General features: G+C 41.4%; 1 protein-coding gene across 2 annotated transcripts in view; it reads left to right on the top strand.

Moving 5' to 3' along the window:
• Positions 1-25,940, top strand: part of pxdn (peroxidasin) — a 45,465-nt gene extending 19,525 nt beyond the window's left edge. For both annotated transcript variants that reach the window (XM_077539194.1, XM_077539193.1), the window contains 18 exons: positions 418-489; positions 1,796-1,965; positions 3,032-3,149; positions 3,283-3,452; positions 5,749-6,021; positions 6,948-7,223; positions 8,679-8,791; positions 9,736-9,892; positions 11,247-11,355; positions 13,655-13,812; positions 16,171-17,177; positions 17,854-18,350; positions 18,447-18,581; positions 20,071-20,279; positions 20,898-21,009; positions 21,123-21,255; positions 21,620-21,733; positions 23,813-25,940. In XM_077539194.1, coding sequence (XP_077395320.1) covers positions 418-489; positions 1,796-1,965; positions 3,032-3,149; positions 3,283-3,452; positions 5,749-6,021; positions 6,948-7,223; positions 8,679-8,791; positions 9,736-9,892; positions 11,247-11,355; positions 13,655-13,812; positions 16,171-17,177; positions 17,854-18,350; positions 18,447-18,581; positions 20,071-20,279; positions 20,898-21,009; positions 21,123-21,255; positions 21,620-21,733; positions 23,813-23,947 — 3,958 coding nt within the window. In that variant the 3' untranslated portion in view covers positions 23,948-25,940. The remainder of the gene's footprint in view (positions 1-417; positions 490-1,795; positions 1,966-3,031; positions 3,150-3,282; positions 3,453-5,748; positions 6,022-6,947; positions 7,224-8,678; positions 8,792-9,735; positions 9,893-11,246; positions 11,356-13,654; positions 13,813-16,170; positions 17,178-17,853; positions 18,351-18,446; positions 18,582-20,070; positions 20,280-20,897; positions 21,010-21,122; positions 21,256-21,619; positions 21,734-23,812) is intronic.
• The last annotated feature ends 1,037 nt before the right edge of the window (positions 25,941-26,977 follow it).

Below are 26,977 nucleotides of genomic sequence, written 5' to 3'. Positions count from 1 at the left end.
GCGTCAGCCTCAAATCCACGTCAGTCGGACCCTGCAGAAAGCAACGTCCTAAACGTTCTGACCAAAATATGAACTTGTGCAGGTGTACCTAATGAAGTGACCAATGTGTCCAGACATTCTGCTAGAGTGCAGATGTGTACTTATCAAATGTATTGCCAGATGTTTAAGTCCTGTTAAATACCATTCAATGACCTCATATATTATATATATTTACCATCAGAGCAGCAGTACCCAAAAAAATATGATGGCAAATATTTCTGTGCTACAAAGTCTGTGCGTCATGCCTAAAAACTCCAAGTCTAAATTATGTTGGAAAATCTCATAAATATCTTCAAAAGATGACGAGTAATCTTTTTAAAGTTTGGGCTATGCTGCATTTAATTTGGCTCATAAATTTTGCTTGTGTCTCTCCTTCAGGTTTTTGCACAACAACAGAATCACCCAGCTGGTCCCGGGAACCTTCTCCAATCTACAGGCCATGAAACGACTGTAAGTGGAAAAGTTCCATCGCGTCAACCTCCAAAACAGCCGCGTGGGGAATGCGTGTCTGGATCCGTGTCCACCGGACAACCGTGTCACCCAGACAAAAGCCGGTCTTGCTAATCAGTTCCCGTTATATGCCACCACAGTGTTCTTGCTGTTTTTTTGGGGGGGAACACGACCGTTTCTCTCACAAGGCTCACAACACACAACACATCTGATTGATTCCCATCTCAGTAATAGATTGGTCATCTTAAACATGGCTCTGAATCACAAGTCTTTATCACATGAAATTGTGTTTTATGTTTCAATGAGGAAGGTTCGGTGAATACTGAAAGGAAACTGGTAGCATTCAGTACCTCCTACAATATTAAAGGGATACTTCACTTATTTAGCCCATTATAGCAATAAAAAGTTTGTCTATAATTAACGATACTTTCATTATTTTTCATGTACAATTAGTACCTTTTAACTCATTCACTCCCAGCCATTTTCACAGACGCAATCCCATTCGCTTCCGGCTGTTTTACTGGATTTTGAAAATATTGTGTTCAATTGCTATAAAAGCATGTTACCTACCAAAAGAAAGATTAAAGTCTCTTCTTTCGTCCGGAAAAAAAAAAAAGTATGTTTCTATCTGTTTCTGTTTTGCAGCAATTAGCATTAGAAGAGAGCTAAGTTTCATCAATTTTCAGAAATCTATTTAAAATTGTAAGTAATTTAGCTTCTTTTTCTAGATGGCCCTGGTTGATCTCCTTTGCTCTGCTGCCACCTGCTGGCCGTTTGAGTAATAACTACCATTTCTGCAACCGTTCTTTGCAGTTGAGAGGCTGCGTCAAAGCCTTCTGTATGCTCTAGCATAAAACAAAAAAAAAACAAAAAAAACGTATAAATACGTCTTTGGGACACTTAAAACGTGAAAAAAAAACGTATTTACACGTTATTGGGAGCAAATGAGTTAAGAACACATTTTGCAACTTGCTGTCGACTGAAAATGACATCACAAGGACTCAGGTAACCAATCACAGCTCACCTGTTTTCTAGGTTTGGTCATGTGACATTCACAAGCTGAGCTGTGATTGGTTACCTGAGACCTTGTGATGTCATTTTCAGTCGACAGCAAGTTGCAAAATGTGTTGTTAAACGTACTAATTGCACATGAAAAAGAATTAAAATATTCAATTTATTATAGGCAAAATATTCATGTTTGACTGCCAAAAATGGCTAAAGAAGTAAAGTATCCCTTTAAGAATCATCGCTGTAATTGAACTGTTTTGTTATTGTATTTGCGTGTTTGTGCATATTGTGCATCAAGGCGACTGGATTCCAATTCTTTGAACTGTGACTGCGAGTTGCTGTGGCTGGCGGACCTTTTGAAACAGTATGCCGAGTCCGGGAATGCCCAAGCTGCCGCCACGTGCGACTACCCCAGCCGCCTGCAGGGAAGGTCGGTGGCCACGCTCACAGCCGAGGAACTCAGCTGCGGTATGTGGAGGAGATCTACAACAGCATGCATGCCGTTTCAAAAATGCCATTGTGACTCTGCCGGCGCATTCAGAATAAAAACGTTCGCATCGAGTATGACTAGCTGCCCACCCGATTTTTGTATTTTATTTTTTTGGGGTGGGGGGGGGGGGGGGGTCCTAATGTTAGTAAATAATTAATATAAGGATGGTACTGCATTATTTATTGCATCAAACTATGTGTACTATGTTCTGAGATTGGATCCCAAAAGCGCAGACACTTCTCAGATAGGCTTATATAGACGGTGAATCGATCCGATTGGCTGGCGCTAGACATGTGGGTAACAGGACTGACATGGAATCATCTGATTGGCTGTTGACCAGATTCTTGACATCACATAGCTCCTCCTCCTGACATCACGTAGCTTAAGACCAGTTGAAACTAGATGCCGGTTACATCAGTTCGAAAGAGACACTTGCAGATGGCAGTTCTGGCAAAAGTCACCTGGTCTTACTCATCACCACACAGTTGCGTCCCCTTTTTGTGTCCGAGTTAGTCACGTAACCAGCTGCTTCACACTTGATACGACACCAGCTGTGTCTGTCGTCTAAGCAACATGTCTGTCTTCTGACAGTACGTCAGGGGTCAATTATTTTAGAATTATTCAACTTCAATTATACCCAGAAGTCTCTTCATGGTTTAACACCTGCAAATTCAGGCGCAACGCAACCACTTTCAATATCAGCATTTCATTTAGCCCTCATATTTACTTGCAATGAAATGCCAGCTTTCTTCATTGTCTAATTGACTATTTGTATTTGCTTATTTATTTGAAAATGATCAGACCAAGGTCCTGCAAACCGGCCCGGGCTGGTTTTGTTTGTGACCCATATTTGTTTGCGTTGAGTTCTCTGGTAATACAACATGGCAAAAAATTCAGACGATCTATCTGTGAAAAGCTGAAGCTCTCAAGGCTCAGGCTGAGTGATAGTTGAAGCATAAAGGGGCCGTACATATGTACAGACATGCATTCATACCTCTGGCATAATTAGTATCCTCAAACCTTTTATTATCAAACTCTTTCCAGAAGTACCCAGGATCACCTCAGAGCCCCAGGACGTAGATGTTACGTCAGGGAACACAGTCTACTTCACCTGCAGGGCTGAGGGAAACCCGAAACCGCAGATCATCTGGCTCCGCAACAAGTACATCTTTTCAGTCTGGGAGAATAAATACAACACACATTCTCGGTTCCAGAAAGTTTGAACAGTTTTAGGGTGTTTTGACGTCACTTACGTTAAGTTGCGGTTTGTGTTATTTCTCTTCCATTCCCGACAGCAATGCTCTTAACATGCGCGATGACAGTCGTCTGAACCTGCTCGAGGATGGCACACTGATGATTCAGGACACACGAGAGACTGACCAAGGGGTCTACCAATGCATGGCCAAAAATGTGGCCGGGGAGGTCAAGACCTCGGAGGTCACACTGCGATATTTCGGAGCCCCTTGTAAGTGAAAATTATCAGCTCATGTTTCATAGTGTATTTGGGAATTCTGTGAAAAGATTTGATTTGGTTTTACACCAAGTGTGTCTTTGATTGACACTTAATTTGTTTGATAGACTCTGAAGCTCTGTGTGCTGTGCATCTGTATTGTATGTATGTAGCTGCAGTGTACCATTTCATTGGAATCACCCGTCAGCCAATTAGTCATGCGTATTTGTGTGTTTGAATTGTCTTAAAACGTGCACTCCACACTCACTAAATAAAATCCTCAGTTACAGTGGATCATGTACATTTCTTATAGTTAATATGTTGAGTTAGCTTGCGGTCCTCTTTAGCTTTTGACCACTGCTAAAGGAGTAAACGTTCACCAGTGTTTGTACCGTGTATTTATAAACAATGTCTGTTTGTGTGTATTGGCAGCAACTCAATGAGCAAACACGGTCAAAACTTATAAAGGTGTCCTCTTAACTCATTCGCTCGCTGCCATTTTCACAGAAGCGATCCCATTCGCTCCCGGCTGTTTTACTGGATTTTGACTGATTTTGCAAGGCCCACAGAATATTGTGTTCAATTGCTATAAAAGCATGGAACCTACCAAAAGAAAGATTAAAGTCTCTTCTTTCATCAGGAAAAAAAAAAAAAGTATGTTTCTATCTGTTTCCGTTTTGCAGCAATTAGCATTAGAAGAGAGTTAAGTTTCATCAGTTTTCACAAATCTATTTATTTAAAATTGTAATTTATCTTTTTTTCCTACATGGCCCTGGTTGATCTCCTTTGCTCTGCTGCCACCTGCTGGCCGTTTGTGTAATAACTACCATTTCTGCAACCGTTCTTTGCAGCTGAGAGGCTGCATCAAAGCCTTCTGTATGCTCTAGCATAAAAAATTTTAAAAAAAAAAACGTATAAATACGTCTTTGGGACATTTAGAACATTAAAAAAACATATTTACACGTTATTGGGAGCAAATGAGTTAATGTCCGCTGCAGCAGCAACAATTTAAGGCAGTACATAAAACGGTAACAGACAAGATAACTTCATTGTACTGTATGTTGTCTAACTTGGCCGCATGCGCCCGATCACAAAAATATTTGATCGAGACAAGTGCAACAAAATGGTTGAAGATGGCCGGGAAAATCTCTGGAACCCTAGAAACAAAATTTCGCCTTACATCATGTAACTATAACCTGACACTCTGGTACCGCGCGACCAGTAATTTGCTCGGGAAAAGGCGGGACATTCTGTAGAACAATTCGAGCTGATTGGACGATGCGACATTCTACACGTTTGTTTTAACCAATCACGGCCACGGGTGAAAATTCCCTGTTCGTTCTTGTCGAACGGGGGGGAAAAGTGTGAACATCTTACCAGCTAGAAATGCACGAAGCGCCTCTCGCTGTTCAACATTCAACAAGGAAATGGTCCGCGTTAGGTTTGTTTGTTAGCACCTGCGTCGGCGCTTGGCTTCCTGGTTTCGTCACAGTTGCATATCCCGCCCCCCAAACACGATGTCGCTCTGTGATTGGTCCGAACCACGGCGGTTATCAGCGGGAGCGGTACAAGATGTATTCCCCGGAGTTTGCGAACTCACACATACCGCGAGAATTCATCTTGCGAGAGCAAGATGAATGTATCCGTTCAGCAGAGACAAATTGTCCACTTTCGAGAAGTAGATTGCTTAGCTTATCACACCCTGCAAAGTCAGAGTGCAAGGTGCCCCACACAGAGCGAAAACTATTTCAGCAGGTCAAATAACTTGGATATCTCGCTTAGCAGAGCAGAGCAAAAACACAAACACAAGGTTTTATCTGACATCCACACGCACTTCTAGCACTCGCACATCAATTTGCGTCACTGGTTTTTGCCATGTCTGTTTTCAGTAATGCGGTTGCAGGTGGCCCTTTTGAACATGTTGTGTGTGTGTGTATATTTGGCTTTTAGGGTGATTGTAAACACCAGGCTCCTTGCTGTGTACATTTTTTTGCGCAGCCACTACTGTTAATCACTGGCCAAATAAGGACATTGACCGCAATCTGTGATCCAGATGGGAAGTTGTGCTAGCCACCGACAAAATGGCCTCATAGACGAGAGAGGTTGTCTTTGTGCTTCATCAGCAATCAGCTAACAGGATTTTCCTGAACCGGGAATCATTTATAAGAAAAAAAAAATAGCGTTGAGATCTAAGGTTATCTGTATGCCCGGCACGCTGTCAATCAAATGTTCATCAGGATAATCATCACGGAGTCGAGCCAACTGATGATCACTCTGATCAAGTGTCTGTTCTCTCCTCCTCCGCATCCAGCACGGCCAAGTTTTGTCATCCAGCCCCAAAACACGGAAGTCCTGGTGGGGGAGAGCGTGACGCTGGAGTGCAGCGCCACAGGCCAGCCGCAACCTCGAATCTCCTGGACCAAAGGAGACCGGACGCCGCTTCCCAATGACGCTCGCGTCGACATCACCCCCTCTGGAGGGCTTTACATTCAGAATGTGGTCCAGGCCGATGGAGGGCAGTACACGTGTTTTGCCTCCAATAACGTTGATACGATTCACGCCACGGCGTATATCATTGTCCAAGGTGGGTTAACAATGTCTACTCGAGCCTGAAAAAACTAAATCTTCTGCTTTCAGAAAGACTTTCAGTGCTATTTTTTTTCAATGGGAAAGTATTTCTGTTCTAATTAAATAGCTGCTATAGCTGCCCGCCATAAAGAGACAGTGTGTAGAATTAAAAAAAAAAAAAAAATTTCAGTGTTCATTCATTTAAAAAACACTATTAATTTCAATAATGTGCAAAAAAATGTTCTATCATTTTTACATAATTGTAGGTCTACTAATTACTAGGGAAGTAACAATATTCAAACATCACAATACAATATCACGAAATGAAGGTCAAATACTAGAATTAAAACGATATTGTGCGATACAAAAAAAGGTCACAATATTGTGTAAAAAACAAACACACATTTTACTACTATTTTACTACACAAATTTAATAGTGAGGCACGCACACATTGAGTTCCTCCACATATTGACGCGGTTCACAAGCATATTACATTTCGTTTCCCTTCATCTGACTATTAGTGTGGATTTTATGCATAGAAGGGCCAAAACATCCCTTATGAAAATTAAACTCCACTGAAAGAAAAACTAGCCACCAGAGGTTTCTCGAACTGCACAAATGGAAATCAACCCGACTTTTTTTTAACAGATGTGCTCCTTTTAATATGACATGACGACAGTGATTATTCCGGCAGTTTTAATATCGCGATATCACAATATTGCCGTTATCGTTACAAATTTTGCCACTAATTTTTTGCTGCGAATGAGACAAAATGTAGTCTATCATACGGCACACTAGTTCGCGTGATTTAAAATACATGCGCTTCAAACTATTGCTAAGCTCGTTGCATTCTATTAGTTCACCACTAGATGGCAAAGATTTCTACACACTGTCCCTTTAATACGCATTCATCTTCTTGTACTTTTCGTGGGCCCCCACAGCAATCCCCCAGTTCACTGTCACGCCACAGGATCAGTCGGTCCTTGACGGCCACACTGTGGACTTCCCGTGCGAGGCGACGGGTTACCCGCAGCCGGTCATGGCCTGGACTCGCGGGGGCAGCCCATTGCCTCTGGACCGCCGGCACTCGGTCCTGTCCTCCGGCACGCTTCGGATCACTCGGGTGGCGGCCCACGACGAGGGCCAGTACGAGTGCCAGGCCGTCAACCCGGTGGGGACTGTCCGCACCGCCGTGCAGCTCAGCATCCAACGGAGAGGTGAGTGCGCAGGAACGGAGCTTCAAAGTTCAAGTTGGCGGAAAGTCCACGTGAGGTGGCGGAATGACGTCGTTAGTGTGGCAAACGCTGCTTGTTTGTCTAAGACAGGGGTGTCAAACTCGTGTTAGCTCAGGGGCCACATGGAGGAATATATATTGCCAAGTGAACCGCATCGGTAAAATAACGGTATATAACTTAAAAACAATTGCCGTCAATTATACGCAGATTTTTTTGTTTGCCTGCCCTAAATTGCGGAGCTCAGCTGTAATCATATTGTTCCGAAAAATAATACAAATGCAAATGGAACGCAGCAACACTGAGTTCTGGACGTGTTAAATCGACCTGTTTTGCATAGATATTATTCCCAGAATGCATTGCCCTAACACCACGTTCGTCTCCGATTTCTCGACAGTTATTAGGCAAGACCACAAACTGTTTGTGGGAGGTGAGCAGGTTTTTCCCATGCCAGGTGGCTCTCGGTTGCAGCATGGGAACCCCGTAGGAGTTTGAACACTGTGGGGGGGGGGGGAGGCAAAAAGTCACAGTCCACTAAACACCTCCTCTGCTTTCTGAGCGTCATCTCAGCTCCAGACGGGATAACGTGATGACTCATTGTGTAACAATGCTCAGCACTTCATTTGTGTGCATGATGGAGACGTAGTCTAGGATCAGTCAGTTTTTGATGATCGACTCAACACACAAATAAAAAACAGCTGTCTTCCTGGCACGCCACATTTAAACGTTCACTTGCTCACACACATATACTGCATGTGTGTTTTGCATACATGATTTGTGTGTTTATTGCATACAGTATTTTTCAGTAGTATACTGTAGTTGCTCCAACTATTAAAGAGTCTTGGTGCAAAAAAAAAAAAAGTTCTTTTTGGCAAGCACAAAGGCTAAAACAGGATGTTTTTTTTTAAGGGGAAAAAAATGCATGCATCGCTACAGTAAATATCAAATTTCCTGAATTTTTACATTATTATGAAAATACTGATCCACGAGACTGAAAGAGATTTATTACTGGGATCCGTTTTTTTTTTAATGATATTTCTAAATACATTTGTATGAACCAATGCTTGTCTTTTTCCAGCTTCTTTTCTTTCAAGTATTACACTTGTTGCTAAGGTACATTACGTACAAAACGTTTTAAGCCATAAGTTAGACTTGGACTTGACTTTATTGATCCCTTTGGGATGGCTCCCTCTGGGAAATTTACATGTCCAGCATCAATGAGAACAGATAATAAAATAACAAATAATTTGTGTCGCTTTTGCAATGCTGTAAATGCTCTTGTGACTACAATTTGACCGAAAAGTGTAACGCATGTTAATGTAGCTTATAAATAAATGAAATAAATTCCTGATTGATTTCAAAATGCACTTTTACATGTATTGTACCGTACTGACGTATAATGATTAACACATGCGCACGTTTGTTTGAACTCCTTTTCAGTAACGCCCGTTTTCACAAATGCTCCAAGGGACGCGACGGTGGAGTCTGGCCAGGACGTTCAGATTTCCTGCAGCGCTCAGGGCCAGCCGCAACCCGTCCTTACCTGGAACAAGGTTAGATGCTAAGACGACATTTTTCTGAGTGACCTTGTCGCTTGCAAGGGTCAGGAGGTCAAAACCGTGTTCATCTTCAAGGATTTGTGATATTAGTTCGTCAGGGTAGCTTGATTTGAATGCTACATTGGTCAGCATTGGTCATTTGTTGGCTACATCAGGGGTGTCCAAACTGTTTCATTTGAGGGCCACATACAGAAAATCCGAAGGACGCAAGGGCCACATAATGTTATGAATAGAAATTGTGTTTAGTCTTAAAAATTGTACAAATAATTGATTTGTGCTTTTGCATATTTAGAAAAATGCTACAGTACATAAACCAATTTATTTGTAATATGGCAGCAGGGTTGTTTGAGTTTTGGCATTTTTCATTTTAGTTTTTATTTCATTTTGAACTTTCAAACGTCATTATTCCGGTTTATATCAAAATAAATCTACTAAAAACCACATTTGAAATCATCCCCTAAGGCTCATGCATTAAATTAATTAACAAAGACTAAAACGAAGGACGTTTGCTGTAATTATAGTTAGTTTTAGTTAGTTTTGTAAGCATAAAATGTAGTTTGTTAGTTTTCATTTTTTTAAAAGCATTTTCATTTTTTTTTTATTTCGTTGACAAAATTGTTTTTTTTTTATTTTAGTTTATTTTGTTAGTTTTCGTTAACGAAAATCACCTTTAATAGCACCTGTGTTTTTTGACACCATCTCCAAACATTTTTGTTTTTATTAATTTATTTGAACTGAGCCAAATGCCATTTTTTAGCATATGTCGCGGGCCACTGAAAAATGGACGGCGGGCCGCAAATGGCCCCCGGGCCGTAGTTTGGACACCCCTGGTCTACACGTTACATGTAAAAGGCAAGGCATTCTTTTTACAAACAAAATAACTTGGACAGGTGAACGCTCAAGATCTTATGTCTGACCTCCCCAAATGTATCTGTCAGGATGGTGTGCAGGTGACAGAGAGCGGAAAATTCCACATCAGCCCTGATGGGTATTTAGAGGTAAAGGACGTGGGCACGGCTGACGCTGGCCGCTACGAGTGCATCGCCCGCAATCCTATTGGCTATGAGGTGGCGAGCATGGTGCTAACTGTCACAGGTAAGAGGAAACGGGTTCTATTTTCTTCATTACATCACTTTAGGATGGAAATAAAGATCAAATGTAAATACTGTACTGTAATATTTTTCATTCAGATGAAAGATGCTGTTTTACACAATTCACAATTCAAACTGAAGCAGGATTTTTTATTATTATTTTTTTCCCCTCTCTGTCAGGCAGTGCTTATTACTGTCATGTCCACAGAGGGCGACGCCCAAGCGTTAACGGTTTAGTCCCAATCTAATGCAGTGATATCAGATTGCCGTCAGCGTTTCTCTTTCTGCTGAGATATCTCAGCACGCCGCTGATGTATTATAAACTGTTTAAAAGTGCTCTGCTTTTGTTGGACTCTCTAAAATACGCGTCCACAAATGCATCTTTGAGCTGTTTTTTTGAGAGGTTTTATTTTGGAAAAAAATAATACATTTTAATACAGTGACAATTTCAATAAAAAAAATAAATAAATAATAATAATGTAAAAACAAAAATACACATGCTACATTATTGTTAATGTCAATTGTCATTATTATTGTTATCTGATATATGTGAAGGAGAATTTGGGTCATAATGGAGAAAAAAAAAGTGATTCAGTACAAAAAGATGTCTGAGGGAAAATGTTGTTTCTTAGAATAATGCTGTAATGCAGCGAGAAACATTTTTCTTAATTTTATTATTTATTTTTTTTAAGTTTCCAGTATTACACTTAGAGTACATAAATAAAGGATAAGATAAAGATTAAGATAAAGGATTCCGCAAGAAATATTGAGTTCAAAAGTTTTGAGCCCTGAAGGATGATAAACTTGATTACATCTCAAAGTATGGCCAAGCAAATAAAATCATTTGTTGAACCCGTAATGTTGAGGCTGATATGAAGCCATCTGTAATATGCTCATACGAGCCAATTCAAATAAGGGTTATGTTCCAGGCAAAGTTGTTACATGCTTATGCTTATGCAGTATCATTTCGATTTATCAAATTCAACTAAGAAATGGAATTCTGCACTTTTGTGGAGAGGAAAAAAATAAATAAATTTCCCTCTCTTTTACGGAGCCAGTTTTTTATTCGTTACTTTATTAATATGACTGATAATGCTCTTCTCGCATTACCAAAGTCCCAAGCCAAGGCAAGCAGCTCAAGAGATCAAACATAATAAATAAATGAGAGTGAAAAGTGATCACAATCAAGTCATTCCGAAACTACCTGTCTGACAGCATGTCTGCGCGTTTTGAAGTATTTGTGGGGACGACGTTGTCAAGTTACATGTAGTATTTGGCCGTTTTGCATCAAAGTCTGCCTAACTCCAACCCTGCATTGTCATCAACAATGTGTCTGTCTTCTTGTCTTGCAACAACAGTTCCAGCGGTGAGCAGAGAGGGCGACACCTTTGTGAGCTCGTCCATCGAGCAGGCCATCCGCAATGTGGACAGCGCGATTGAGTCGACAAGGAGACGTCTCTTTGATGGGTAAGCTGTGAAAGACTCATGCACAATTATTGGCCACAACATTAGGTACATCTGCACATTTAATGAATTCACTCCCAGCCATTTTCACCCTTTTACTGGATTTTGACTGATTTTGCAAGGCCCACAGAATATTATTACAATATTACAGAATAATATATTACAATCACATAATAATATATTGTGTTCTATTGCTATAATACATGGAACCGACCAAAAGAAAGATTAGAGTCTCTTATTTCATGAGGGGGAAAAAAAAAGTATATTTGTATCTGTTTCCGTTTTGCAGTAATTAGCATTAGAATATAGCTAAGTTTCGGCGATATTCACATTCCTGGTGAAAACACCGGCAAAAAGAGCTTGTTGCAACATGGAACCGGCTGATCTCTTATACTCTGCTGCCACCTGCCGGTTGTTTGTTTTATATAACTATCATTGCTTTAAGCCACCTCTGCATGTCAGAAACTGCATCAAAGCCTTCTATATTCTCTTGCATAAAAAAAAAAAAAAAAAAAAAGTGTAGACACGTTTTTGGGAGGGAAGGACAAAATATTTAAAAACCTTTTTACACATTTTTGGGATTGCATCAGAAATTACTTTGCCAATTCACTTATTATTGCGATTGTACAGGGTTTCCGCAGATCCTTAAGTGAAGTAGCTTCGATTGCTCGTAATTGGACATTCGTAACCCGAGCTTCTGACGTAAATAGAACCTTTAAAAATTCATACTCGTGTGGCCCAAATTAAATGAATTGTTGCCTTACAACATCTGAGTCAATAAGTTACATCTCCTACATTTGTACTGCAATATTTTGGTTTGAAGTAGCTTCCTACAGACTTCTTCAGAGATGCCGTGAGTTTTAATCAGTTTTAATCCGAATTTTCTCATCTGGCCAGAGTTATTAATTGTGGAGAAGATAAAGACGACGTGATCTTAGTTGACTGTTGGCAGGTTCTACGTCGCTCATAAGTGTTTCCATCCTGTTTAAAAATGTGGTCAGCAGTTGTGTTGATCTTGGCACGCGCACACGGCGTCGCACTCGGCTTACGCGTGCATGCGCGATGCGTCGAACATGAACAAACACGTAAACAAAGGACAGAAATGCACACAACTTAAACCACTAACCCAAAAAGCAGACTTGGGGATTTCCAGCCTTAGTCTTCAATGGTAATCACAGGCTGCTGGCAAAGATCAACCAGATCAACTAAAAAAAACAAACAGGAAAAACAATAATATACACAACCAGTACACGTATTACTGTGACAGCAAAGTACACTGATTGTGTTGCTTTAAAATGTCCAACAGATACCGGTTAACAGAACTCTAATTTTAGGCTGCATTTCAAAATGAAAGTCAAAAAAGCTCTACTATGAGGAGTATATATGTCAAGTTGTAAGCATGAATTCAGACCAAAGATGAATATTGACCAGTTTATTGTTGTAAGCAAACTTTTCACAGATTTTGTCTGTGTAGATTTTCTATTGTTGTGGTAATTCGAAACGTCGACTGTTGCTGCTTCTCCAAGAATGATTCAATACACGCATAAGAATGACCTTGGAGACTTTTCATTACTGCTTGTTAGATGTGCATTATATGGTGTGTGTATATATATTGCTAAATCATCAGGCATACAATAAAAGTGTATATTCCAAGGTGACTGCCAAATGTGTGTCAAATGAAGTTTGATTTGGATTCAATCCAAACTATGACATCACTGTGCTTACTGAGTAAGAGGAATTGTGTTTGCTTTACAGGACTGTGTCAGAAAATTAGAATATTGTGATAGAATCCTTTATTAAATAAGCAAAAATGCCATACATTCTGGATCCATTACAAATCAACTAAAATATTGCAAGCCTTTTATTGTTTTAATATTGTTTTTTTGTTGTTGTTTTTTTTACTTGGTCTGAGGAAATATTCTAATATTTTGAGATAGGATGCTTGAGTTTTTTTCTTAAGCTGTAAGCCATTATCGGCAATATTAAAATAATAAAAAGCTTGCAATATTTCAGTTGATTTGTACTGAATCCAGAATGTATGACATTTTTGTTTTTTTTAATTGCATTACAGAAAATAAACAACTATCACAATATTCTAATTTTCTGAGACAGTCCTGTATTGCTCGGTGTATATATTCACACCCTCATGCCCAACTTTGTAAGTCATTTATTAGCTTTGTGATATACACGAGCATGTACAGATATTTACTCTGAACCTAATTTAGGAAAAAAAAAAAAAAAGCATGTGAAAGATTTGGTTGCGTACTTTTTTCTTCATTGACTTCTGCCTTCTTCCCTCTAGTCAGCCTCGCACCCCAGGAGAGCTGCTCGCACTTTTCCGTTATCCACGTGACCCTTACACAGTGGAGCAGGCTCGTGCCGGCGAGATCTTCGAGCAAACTCTGCTTCTCATCCAGAACCACGTCAACCAGGGCCTCATGGTCGACACCAACGGCACTGGTGAGGCTGGTTAGTGCGTCAGTAAAAAAACTGGTCATTCTAAGTCGGTTATTCATATTTCGTTATTGAGCTATTCAACTCCTTATCCTACTTTACTGGGAAGCTGTGGCCTATCCCGGCTGATTTTAGGTTGTTAAGCGGGTTATACCCTCAACTGCTTAATTATCAATGACAGGACTGACACAGGCTGCATGGATAGACGAGCAATCACATCTAAACCTATTTAGAGTCTTCAGTTTAAAGAAAACACACAAACTTAAATGAAAAACATGTCAGCTAACGGACCCACAGCAGGATTCAAAACCCCGCAAACATTCTGGAAATAATATTGGAAGTACACTTCAATTCCGTATGCTCGCGCATTCCTGCTGCTTCGGTTCACGTCATTAACGAGGGTTGGCCAATCTGATGCTTCCTTATGAAATATTTAGAACATCCCACGCACGCACGCACGTCCCAATGTGCCCATCTCGCAAATCTCCCACGAATTCAATCAAAAAAAAAAACACAACTGCCAATGTTAATGAGAGCAACATTTGCCTGTGGATGAGCTATGAATCAAAACATTGTCTTCTCTTAAACAAGGCCGGAGGATGTAATGAGAGACTTGCTATTGAGTGGCCTATTAAAATAAAAAACATAGCATGCTCAACCATCAGTCACTGCTGAGAAAACATAGTTTATATTGTGTCATATTGTGTATAGTGTCTTGAAAGAGAAGAGATTTTTTTTTTTTTTTTTTTTTTTTTTCATACAAAAAGCATGTGTGGTCTTAGGCACTTCAAAACTGCCGCCGATTGGTTGCAGACAAACTTTGTGAAGGTCCAATGAATGTACAGTACACGTCCAAGATGTGTTTTCCTGGAAAACTAGCTGGCGGCAAATTATTTCACCTCAGCTGATGCAATGAGAAGCTTCTCAATTGGCCAGGGAGCACAACAATTCGATTCTGAACAAATTGAAGTCTTAGCTGTGAGGTTCACTTGTAGGCTTGAACATGCAGTGCCAAATGCAGCCACAAAAAAACAAAACAAAACACCAAATTCAGGCTATTATCAAAATCACTGTGTCAAAATGAGGTTAAACACCCTTCCGATTTTTAGATATGATTTTCACAAAGCATTTTATCTTTTTTACAAATAGGATTGAACCTGACGCCTGTTGTCTGTTGTTTTGGAATATGCCTCTGAAATTGGGCGAAGATTTGTTTAATTCCATTTTGCGCCACAATATCTGAAACTAATCATCCGAGTGAAAAGATATTTTTGGAAAATAGTTCAGCTGACGCCAGAGATGGAGGCAGATGTGATAGAAGTCTTATCTGACTACTCTTTAAATTTGCCATGTCATTTTGACAAGCCAAATATTAGGGGAAGTTTAAGAACATACCATATTAGGTTAAACTTGAGCTACAGCGCGGACATTCCATGTCTGGAGGCTATTAGCTCATTCACTGCCAGTCATTATAGAAAATTTTTACATTTCCAATACTCACGTGATATTACATTCAATAATTATATATAAACCGAATCTACCAAATAACAGAATAGACTCCCTACTTTTTGTCCCGTCCCGTTCTTTTATAATTGACAGCAGAAAAATGTAGGTTTGCCAAAATACAGCCATTTCCCCCATGGACTCTGAAACTGTGTTTATTTCCTATAAAATGGGGCAATGATGTCATCTACCGGTGGTTGGGCATCAGTAAAGTAGTTTCCAAGTTTGATATTTACAGTGGAGCATAATCAGATTCGGCCCCATTTAGCACCGCTCTAAAAAATACAATTGACAAGTATACTTGTCAAAGGCAGTGAATGAGTTAGGAATAGATATACACTGTAGAAAATTTGAAGGCTACATGTGAGACAGTTTTCCAGTTATTGCTGTGTAAAAATAGCTTTTCAGAGTATAATGCCAACAACTGTCGAAACTACGCTTCATTCAATGATTTTTCATGAGAAAACTATTGACAATAGAAACCTTATGTTTTGGATTTTTCCTATCAACAGGTGTATCTTCGTACGAGATTTGTTTCAAGAAATTCTGTAATGGTCACGTGGGAAGATTTTCCGAAATTTGATGAAATGACAGAATGACCCAGCAGACGCGTAATGTTTCGTCAGCCATGGGTTCAATCGTACCCCAGGGGTTCAGTTAGTCACTCTCAATAGTTCAACGAGGTCCATACGAGTCATATGATTCATGATGACATGCCCCGCTGAGCATGAATTTGGGAATTTGGTGCGCTCAATAATCGACTTGTGACTGTTATTATTATTATAATCCCTTCATACTATAACTAGAACTGTCAAGATTCATCGATTGATCAAATTAATCGACAGCTATTTTGTTCTACAGAGTTTCGCTACAACGACCTGGTGTCCCCGCACTTCCTGGACGTGATCGCCAACCTGTCGGGCTGCACGGCCCACCGCCGCACCAACAACTGTTCCGACATTTGCTTCCACCAGAAGTACCGCTCCCACGACGGCACCTGCAACAACCTGCAGCACGCCATGTGGGGCGCCTCGCTGACCCCTTTCGAACGACTCCTGAAATCCGTCTACGATAACGGCTTCAATCTCCCGAGGGGGGCCACCGAGCAGGCGCGCAACAGCTACCGGCTGCCCCTGCCCAGATTGGTGTCCACCACGATGATCGGGACGGAGTCCATCACTCCGGACGATCGCTACAGCCACATGCTGATGCAGTGGGGTCAGTTCCTCGACCACGACTTGGACTCGACGGTGGCGGCCCTCAGCCAGTCGCGCTTCTCGGACGGGCAGCTGTGCACGCAGGCGTGCACCAACGACCCGCCGTGCTTCCCCATCCAGTTCCCTCCCAACGATCAACGGCAGCTGAGGAGCGGCGCCCGCTGCATGTTCTTCGTGCGCTCCAGCCCCGTGTGCGGCAGCGGGATGACGTCGCTGCTCATGAACAGCGTGTACCCGCGAGAGCAAATGAACCAGCTGACGGCGTACGTGGACGCCTCAAACGTCTACGGGAGCTCCCGGCATGAGTCGGAGGAGATCCGCGATTTGGCCAGCCAGCGGGGTTTGCTGCGGCAGGGAATCATCCAGCGTACCGGGAAGCCTCTGCTGCCTTTCGCCGCGGGACCGCCCACCGAGTGCATGAGGGATGAGAATGAGAGTCCGATTCCCTGCTTCTTGGCAGGAGACCACCGCGCCAACGAGCAACTGGGACTGACCGCCATGCACACCGTGTGGTTCAGGGAGCACAACAGGGTGGCCACAGAGTTACTCGGGCTGAACCCGCACTGGGATGGGGACACCATCTACCATGAGGCCAGGAAGATAGTGGGGGCCCAGATGCAACACATCACGTATAGTCACTGGCTGCCAAAGGTAAAGATTCGTTCGTTTGTCGCTCCATTCGTCTCATTTGGACGGAGGAGGATTAGGGCCAGTGAAGAGGAGAAAGAAAGAAAAAAAGGTTGGCAGGACTCTGACTTCATTCTCAATATTCTCACTTTAAAGTCAATAATCTCACTTTAATCTCAGAATTATGAGAACTTTAAAGTGAGAATTCTGACTTTATTAGTGCTACAATTATTCTCACTTTAAAGTCAGAATTCTGATAATAAAGTCGAATTCCCATTTTAAAGTCAGAATTAAAGTCAAATTCTCACTTTAAAGTAAATTCTTCTAAAGACAGAATTCTCTATTAACATGAATAAAGTCAGAATTCTGACTTTAGAAGAATTCTTCTGCCTCTGCCGAGATTATTCTAATTCTTCTAAAGTCAGAATTCTGACTTTAAAGTCAAATTCTCACTTTAAAGTCAGAATTCTTCTAAAGTCAGAGTTCTCTATTAGCACAAATAAAGTCAGAATTCTGACTTTATTAGTGCTATAATTCTCACTTTAAAACCAGAATTCTGAGAATGAAGTCAGAATCCTGCCAACCTTTTTTTTTTTTTCTTCTTCTTCACTGGCCCTAGTCGTGTTCCGTCCATTTGACAAGAGAAAGGCAACAGCCGGTACCAGTGCTACGGATGATGGTAACTCGTTTGTGTTTTTAGATCCTAGGCGAGGCAGGCATGAAGATGATGGGGCCGTACACAGGTTATGACCCCAATATTAACGCGGGCATCCTCAATGCTTTCGCCACTGCGGCGTTCCGCTTCGGGCACACCCTCATTAACCCGATACTCTACAGGTTAGATGAGGACTTCCAGCCCATCCCCCAGGGTCACATCTCCCTGCATCGGGCCTTCTTCTCGCCCTTTCGCATCGTGAACGAGGGCGGCATTGACCCGCTGCTCCGCGGGCTCTTTGGCGCGGCGGGCAAAATGCGCGTCCCCTCGCAGCTCCTCAATACGGAGCTGACCGAGAGGTTGTTTTCTATGGTCCACGCTGTGGCCTTGGACCTGGCGGCCATGAACATACAGCGAGGGCGAGATCACGGCATACCGCCGTATAATGATTATCGGACCTATTGCAATCTGACGTCGGCTCGGACCTTCGACGATTTGAGGAACGAGATTAAGAATCCGGATGTCAGGGAGAAGCTACGGAGGTGAATTTACGGCTCTCGCTCAATTTTGAATGAGGAACTGGAAGCAAATACTTTGACTTGAGTCACCAAAACAATATCTGCTTTGCTTTGTGATAGGCTTTATGGCACTCCTCTGAACATTGATTTGTTCCCTGCGCTGATGGCTGAAGACTTGGTTCCTGGCAGCAGGCTCGGGCCCACCCTCATGTGTCTGCTGGCTTCTCAGTTCAAACGTCTGCGGGATGGAGACAGGTACCGTTAACCAAACTGGATTTCTTTATTCGTACTTTAACTCATTCAGTGCTGGCACTAGAGGGCCAATCAATATTCTGACAGATTTTTTTCAAGACTCACAGAATATTGTGTGCTATGATTATTTTTACATTGAATGTACCAAATGAGAGAAGAGACTGTTGCGGTTTCTATAAAATCGGCTAACTCAACATTTAGGAATGTTTTTGATTACAAAATAATCTAGGAGTGACATTGGGAGTGACGCCAACTCAACTCCGTCTGTCGTTAGTGGTTGTGCATGTGACAACCTCATCATATTTCAAAGATGATCGTACTTTTTTTTGTTTATTAAACACATCAGGGTTTCCTCCAGAAAACTTGCGAAGCCCGGTGGTCGGGGACGGACGGACACATTTCCGCCCAGGATAATCTTTCTGTAGGGATTGAGGACGACTAATTACATGCCCGAATCATATTTTTGTAACATGTTTTAGAGGAACACATGTGAATATCTGAAGACTTGTGTGTGTGAAAATCTCAAAAGAGCGTGACGTTTGTCTCAAAAATAAATGTGCATGCGCGACGATCCTCAAACGCACATTCGACAACTCGCAAGCATTAGGCACGGTAGATGTACACATAAAATAAAATAAAAAAAGATGTGCAAATTGCTATATTTGTGGATCTGAAAAACGTGAAATCAAGAAAATGTTTGCGGATCTGAAAAATAGGAAAATCCCAATTTTATTTGTGTAAATATTTTTGAGACAAATCTCTCCCCATAGACTGGAGGAGTCAGTCAATTAATTCCACTCTATTGCCCATATTCTTTACTCATTTGCTCCCAAAAACACATAAATACTTTATATTTAAAATGTTTGTGTCCCAAAGACGTATGTATACGTGTTTTATGGGGGGGGTTTTTTGTTTTGTTTTTTTATGCTAGAGCATACAAAAGGCTTTGATGTAGTCTCTCAACTGCAAATAACGGGTGAAGCAATGGTAGTAATTACAAAAACAGCCAGCAGTTGGCAGCAGAGTATAAGAGATCAACCAATGCCAGGTTGAAAACAAGCTGATTTCCCCACAATTCTAAACAGATTTATGAATAATGATTAAACTTAGCTATATTCTAATGCTAATTGCTGCAAAATGGAAACACAGAAATGTACTTTTTTTTTCTTTTTTTTTCTGATGAAAGAACGGACTCTAATCTTTCTTTCGATAGGTTCCATGTTTTATAGCAACAGAACACAATATTCTGCAGGCTTTGCAAAATCAGTCAAAATCCAGTAAAACAGCCGTGAGCGAAGGGAGCTTCAGTGAAAATGACTGGGAGTGAATGAGTTAATGAACAAATTAGTCAATTACTATGCCCATACCTACAAGCTACTGTAATATACTTGTGCGACCAATCCAGAATCTACCGAACCGCTTGGTAGAACCAGGCCTTAAGCTTGTGACTTTTGAATCTGGCAAATTCTTGCCCACTTCTTGTCATGTGCAGGTTCTGGTATGAAAACCCCGGAGCGTTCACGCCTGCCCAACTGACTCAGCTGAAGCAGGCGTCTCTTTCCCGGGTGCTGTGTGACAACGGAGATAACATCACGCGTGTGCAGCGAGACGTCTTCCGGGTGGCAGAGTTGCCGCACGGCTACGGCAGCTGCGACAACGTCCCGCAGATCGACCTGCGCATGTGGCAGGACTGCTGCGAAGGTGAGGGTCCTAATCACTAGGGGTGTTAAAAAAAAAATCGATTCGGCGATATATCGCGATACTACATCGCGCGATTCTCGAATCGATTCAATAATCGGCAGAATCGATTTTTTTTTTTTTTTTTTTTTTTTTTTTTTTTTTTTTTAGGATTCACACCTTAAGCATGGAAGAATGTTATATGAACGGCACATTAAGCCTTAATATTTTTATTTTAATGCTGTTCAAATGTGAAACAGATTGCAAACTGTTTGTGTACAGTGGCTCACGGTTATAAGCCTCAAGTTTTAGATAAATATATTCATACAAATCTTACAGTGTACATGTACAAATTTACTGATAGTATTTTCTAAATTTGAATGGAAAAAAATCGCAACAATCGACTTATAAATTCGGATCGGGATTAATCGGTATCTAATCGTGACCATTCGTATCGGGATTAATCGGTATCGAATCGAATCGTGACCTGTGAATCGTGATACGAATCGAATCGTCAGGTACTAGGCAATTCACACCCCTACTAATCACCCACGGGTTCCTTTGGAGTCATACCGACGACATAAAAAGGCTCACTCAATAACAAAAAAGAACACTGAGGCGTATCGTTTTGTTGTTGTCCAGACTGCAGAACCAAAGGTCAGTTCAACGCGCTGTCCTACCACTTTAGAGGGCGCAGGTCAGCTGATCACAGTTACAAAGACAGCAGACCTGCCCACAGCGTCAAGGAAAACAGGTGACACGTTGCCGTCAATCATTTGTAGCAAGCACTTGAGCGCCATTTAGTCTTTACATGCAATATTCATGACTTGCCCGTTTAGTTTAGTTTGCCTTTTGTGTTTTTCTCAGTCCCGTGGAAGAAGCCAGAAAACACCTTGTGAATGTTACTGTGACCTCCAAAAAAAGCACTGATCCCCCAGTTAGCGAATTCCAGGACTTTGTCGCCGACATGCAGAAGACAATCACAAGCTTACGCAAACAGGTACGTTCCTATAGTTGCTCATAATTTGGAGATTGGGTGTCGCGTTACTTGGCAGATTGAATGTCTGACGTTCAGTACATTTTATGGCACGCATGTGATTGTTGCATATTTTGTACTTTGGTCCTTTTAGCAAGCATACATGAGTTTACGATCACATTTTATGGAGGTGCATTCCATTCCTTTTCTCCCTTTGGTTTTCAAGTAGATTTATTTCTGTGCATTTTGAGTATTACTATCCCTGCTATGCAGCAAAATATGCTCAGGGAAATAAATCAGCATGAGACGGAATGTTTATCGTCGTCGTCGTTGTCTCAGCCCATAGAAACAACAGTTGAGTCCACCTTTCTCCTTTCATGTTTTCAAGATTAAACGACTGGAAGCCCGTCTGAGCAAGACTGACTGCACTGACAGCAACGGGCGCGAGCGGACTGACGGCGAACGCTGGAAACACGACCCGTGCACTCAATGTGAATGCAAAGTAGGTGCAACATATGCGCAGGGAACCACTAAATCATCAGCTGCACATTCTGCTGTACAGGATAAGTGGGATGGATGGATGGATAGTTGTAGAGTTAGCATAAGCAACAGTGTTATATTTCTCTTCATTAGGAAATGCTAGTTAATTTTCCACACAATGCTTTTAAATGCACCTGTAATCAACAATATTTTTCTCCTTTTATGTTATATAAAATGTCAATTATGTGAATTTCATCAGGATGAAATTGTTTTTCTTACTATTACGGCAATATTTTAAGATTTGGAATATTCTTTACTGTCGTATTGGAGGCATAACCACTGTAAACTAAAATTACTTAAAGAGGAAGTCAACCCCAATTTTTTTCTTTACAATATGTTTTATACAGCCTCGCTCATCTAAATGAGGTATTCTGATTAATATTGTGTTTGTAGAAGATAAATTAAGCAGCAAAAAACACTTGTTTCTCTCCATCTCAGGGGGCGGACATATTGTCGCTTGACTGAAAATGACATCACAGTTGCTCGCAACTGTGATGTCATTTTCAGTCGACAGCAAGTGACAAAATGGCTACCCCCTCCAAGATGGATAAAAACAGCTGGATTTTATTCATATCTCACAAACGCAATATTATTCAAAATGCCATGTGTAGACTAGTTGGGTTGCATAGAACATATTATTGTAAAAATGAAAATAAAAATGGGTCTTTAAGACTGCTCCTCCTGACTTGATGTCACAGGAAACCGGCAGTCATTTGCAGAGCTTTTTCGAAGTAATGCTGGAATTTGGTAAGCGGTATGTTTCTGTTGGCAAGCAGCATAAGATAAACAATAAGGCGAAGCTCCACATGGTTGCCTTTTGTCAGGTTCATTTAGTTGTAATTTTCTGCACTGCATGGGAACAGCGGCTCCAGGTGAATTGAGTGAACAAATGGAAATAATAAACGAGTACATCAGACTCATAGTTAAAGGCCCGGTCTGCCGGTTTCACTCAGGAAAATGCACTTTTTAAATACAGGATGTACACACTTTAACTTATTCTCAGTCTACACATCTGGGTTTATGTTCATATCTGGTGGTGATTTTGTCCTAAACCCCCAGCCTGTATTTTGCCATTTTGTGTTTGTTTTGTAAACAACGGGACGTTTCTGTGGAAAGACAGTGTTTACACCCCTCCAGCCAATTGCAGAGCAGTGGGCGGGGCGTGTCGCAAACGGGGCCGGGCGAATTTGTCGGCTGCGTGACGTGACGTCACTCCTGCGGCAATTTGAAAGCACGCACTGATTTTTTTTTTTTTTTTTCACTCATTCACGAGTGAGTGAGTGAGTGAGTGAGTGAGTGAGTGAAAAAAAAAAAAACATTTTATTTGATGAAACCATGATTGTGAATGGTCTCACAATGACTTCTCAGGCATGTAAATTTCAGAATATGGTGCAAAAAAAACAAAAAAAAAACTTAAATGTGTTTCTTTAGTTGCGTGACTACTATTGCTAAGCAGGAAATTCTGCTCATGGTGATTGTTACAGCAATTTATATGTACCAAATGGACCGCTTTCTCCTTAATTTATGGTGTCACTGTTCTCTTGTGGTCCCAAAATTGCAAAGTTTTACAATCTAATAATATTTCATTACAAAAAAACGAGTAAGCCGTTATATTACTTTGTTACTGGCAACACTGAACACGACAGACTGACGCGCTCATTCGCTCAGTGGGTGGTAAAGTTGCCAACTGCAATTTTTTTTTTGCGACAATCTACTTAGTTGCGTTGAAGATGAGAGATGAAGTCTCAGAAAACTTGCTCACGTCCCACGCAAGCCTGCTCAAGCTTTTGTTGCCGCTTTTGAGGCACGTTGCATTCAACTTCCGCCGTATTTGCCTTGAGAGCTGAAGTTTTACTCTCAAAGTGCTCAAAAGCCAAAATGTGTCATAGTTGTTTGGTCGCTCGCCCTATTGTTCCGCTGCCGGCTGGAGTTCCCAATTGTAACATCGGGGGAGCATTTCAATCCTCCCTAATCGAATCAAGTAACCGAGCCGTTTGCCCCTCCCCCTTCTTTCTTTTTTTTTTTTTCTTTGCTCCCGCAGGACGCCAGAGTGACCTGCTTTGTGGAGTCTTGTCTGCCGGCCCAGTGCAAACAGCCTGTCAAGCTAAAAGGCGCCTGCTGCCCCGTGTGTCTGCATGTAGCCAAGTGGCAAAAAGCAGACAGCAGCCATGAGTAATCCTCAGGACCTCCCGCCAATCGCACCCCAGTGGTCTGAAACACTCAAGACTTCCACCGAGAGGAGGAGACTCTTGAAGGTGGCGGTGGCCACCAGTTGCCTCCAATAGCCTCGTTTTTTTTTTTTTTTTTTTTTTTTTGGATCAGGGGAGAGGGTCATGTTTTGTTATTTTTGGATCGCTGCCTCCTCCAGGACTAAACGGATTCATCTCTGCTCCCTGAGGCCTCAGCAGTGCAACAATTTGGTCTTCTGTGCTTGCCCCCCCCCCCCCCCCCTCCCCTTTTTGGCGTCAAATCACAGGGCCGGTTGCCATCAGCCCGCAGGAAAGGGAAGTCGATTGAGAAGGAGAGGAGGCCGGCCAGTGTTTTCTCAGGTTAGAGATGCCGAAAACTGGTGCTATTTTACCGCCTTTATGAAAGAATTAATCACTAAATACCTTCAAAGTATTGTCGTTTGTATGCAAAGCAGCCTATATCCACTTGATATCTGCCTATTTTTTACGCTAAGTCACAATTGAGAAGATCGTTTTACATAAGGTTAAAGAGGTTTTATAGTTAGATCGTCTTTTAATCAAAGGTGCTTTTTTTGTCATGTTATAACAATGTATGTTTTTTTTAATTATCCAAATGAACATAATGTGAAGCCCTATGAAAATTTAATGCAAAAAAAAAAAAAAAAAAGAGAGAGATATCTACTGATTTCTGCTCCTAAATGTCTCTGCCGGCCTTTTCTGATTACTGTCATGTGACGTCATGTCTGTCCCAGTGTTGTCCTCAAAGTCTGCAAAGCCAAATGTTAGTGAGCAACATCGAGAATGTTTAGAAGTCTGAAACCGCGTCGGAGGCGGGGTTTCATCCGCGGTGCTGTTAGATCGACTGCCACACTATTTGTCATCGTAGTTCACACGCTACACACGATTGAAGGACTGCAATGATTACTGTTGACTTGTTTTTGTTTATTTTTTTTGCCTGCCGTGGACCTGCAGCACTGGATTGCATGCGTTCTGTTGTCAAGCATCTAACATGTGCCGTCTTTTTTGCAAAAATTGACATGAAATGTTTGATCGTGTGTTTTCATTTCACGAGCGTCTCGCCCCCTTTCGCGGGTCCTCTTTCGTACTGATGCATTTCGAGAGCTTTGCCGCGCGTCGTTCCGAGCGGCGTTACGTCATTTTAGCAGAGCGAGCGCAGGTTTCTTTAACCCTCTGACCCTCATTCCGCTGTAATGGAAGCCATATGAGGGGTGGGAAGGGTGCTGAATGTTGGGATGCAGACAATCAAAGCACATTTCCCTACGCACTGTTTTTCGCACGCAACGAGACGAGAGTCCGCTGCTTGTACGCATCATGTACAATACATAGACGACTGCCATTCAATGCACTGGCTCACTTATGTAACGTCAATCATGTTTTTAGTCTTCCTGTTTTGTGACAAAGCAGCCGCAGTGTTCCCCTCCATTGTTTTCCTTATGCGGTAACGTCCTGAGCAAGCATCTGTCACTAAACCGAAATAATACTGTCTGGAATGTTCCATTCAGGACGGGTTTTCACATTAAACTGTGTTTACACTTCGCTCCTTGCCTGCGCTAGCATCTTAGTCCTTTATGTAGTCTTAAGATGTGCTCCAATGTAAGTCCGTTTGACTGAATGTAGTGTTCTGGTGAATATTCCTAGACATTAAATCTTGAATGCGTATGTCCTGAGCTCATTAACAGCAAAATACAATTTGGCCCCAGCTCCAATGTGAGGTCTTGGGAAAACGTCGTCTTGATAGTAACTTGACTTCCCCCTCTTAAAGTGTCAATGGAATGCATAGCTTTACGAGTCTGAACATGCCTTTCCAACACTGTCCATGACAAGCGGTCAATGTGGCTCGACTAGTACCTATCGTGACTTTTGTATTGTATGTTTGCCAAAGAATGGTTTGCACTGTAAAGTATGCATCTAAACAGTAATAATAAAAAAAAAAATAAGCCACGTTTGTTTTATACACATGCATAATTGTTTGTTCTTTTCAAAACCTGAAAATTCGGGAGTTGAAGGTCTGCTGTGTTACGCACGCAACCATCTAGCTGTCACTAACGCTTTCTAAAAAAATGTTATTTTAACTCATTCACTCGCCGCCATTTTCACATTTCGCAATCCCGTTCGCTCCCGGCTGTTTTACTGGATTTTGACTGATTTTGCAAGGCCCACAGAATTTTGTGTACAATTGCTATAAAAGCATGGAACCTATCAAAAGAAAGATTAAAGTCTCTTCTTTCATCAGGAAAAAAAAAGTATGTTTCTATCTGTTTCCGTTTTGCAGCAATTAGCATTAGAAGATAGCTAAGTTTCATCAGTTTTCACAAATCTATTCAAAATTGTAAGTAATTGAGCTTTTTTTCTTCATGGCCCTGGTTGATCTCATTTGCTCTGCTGCCACCTGCTGGCCGTTTGTGTAATAACTACCATTTCTGCAACCGTTCTTTGCAGTTGAGAGGCTGCATCAAAGCCTTCTGTATGCTCTAGCATTAAAAAAAAACAAAAAAAAACAAATAACGTATAAATACGTCTTTGGGACACTTAGAACATAAAAACGTATTTACACGTTATTGGGAGCAAATGAGTTAAAGGGGAAGTCAACCCAATTGTTTGTTTGTTTGTTTGTTTGTTTTTTAAATATGTTCTGTTAATAATATTGTGTTAATGGAATATGAGTTAAGCAGCAAAATCCAGCCATTTTTATCCATCTGTGTGCGAGGCCATTGTGCCACTTGATGCCGACCGAAGATGACATCAGTGTTGCTCGGTTTCAGGCAACAACCAATCACAGCTCAGCATCAGAAAACAGTTGTGTTTTGATTGGTTGTTGCCTGAGCAACATCGATGTCATCTTCAGTCGACAAGTGGCAAAATGGCCGCCCCCAGAGATGGATATTCCGCAAATATGTTAATCAGAATGTCATGTTTAGACTAGTGAGTTCACATATATTATTGTCAAGAAATGTTTTAGCTTGACTTCCACTTTAAATTCATTTCCATTTCAGTAC

Source organism: Festucalex cinctus, chromosome 12 (genome assembly GCF_051991245.1).
Source record: "Festucalex cinctus isolate MCC-2025b chromosome 12, RoL_Fcin_1.0, whole genome shotgun sequence".
In the NCBI taxonomy this organism is placed as follows: Eukaryota; Metazoa; Chordata; class Actinopteri; order Syngnathiformes; family Syngnathidae; genus Festucalex; species Festucalex cinctus.
Note: the sequence above shows the minus strand (reverse complement) of the source record. Positions and strands in the feature narration are given on the sequence as shown.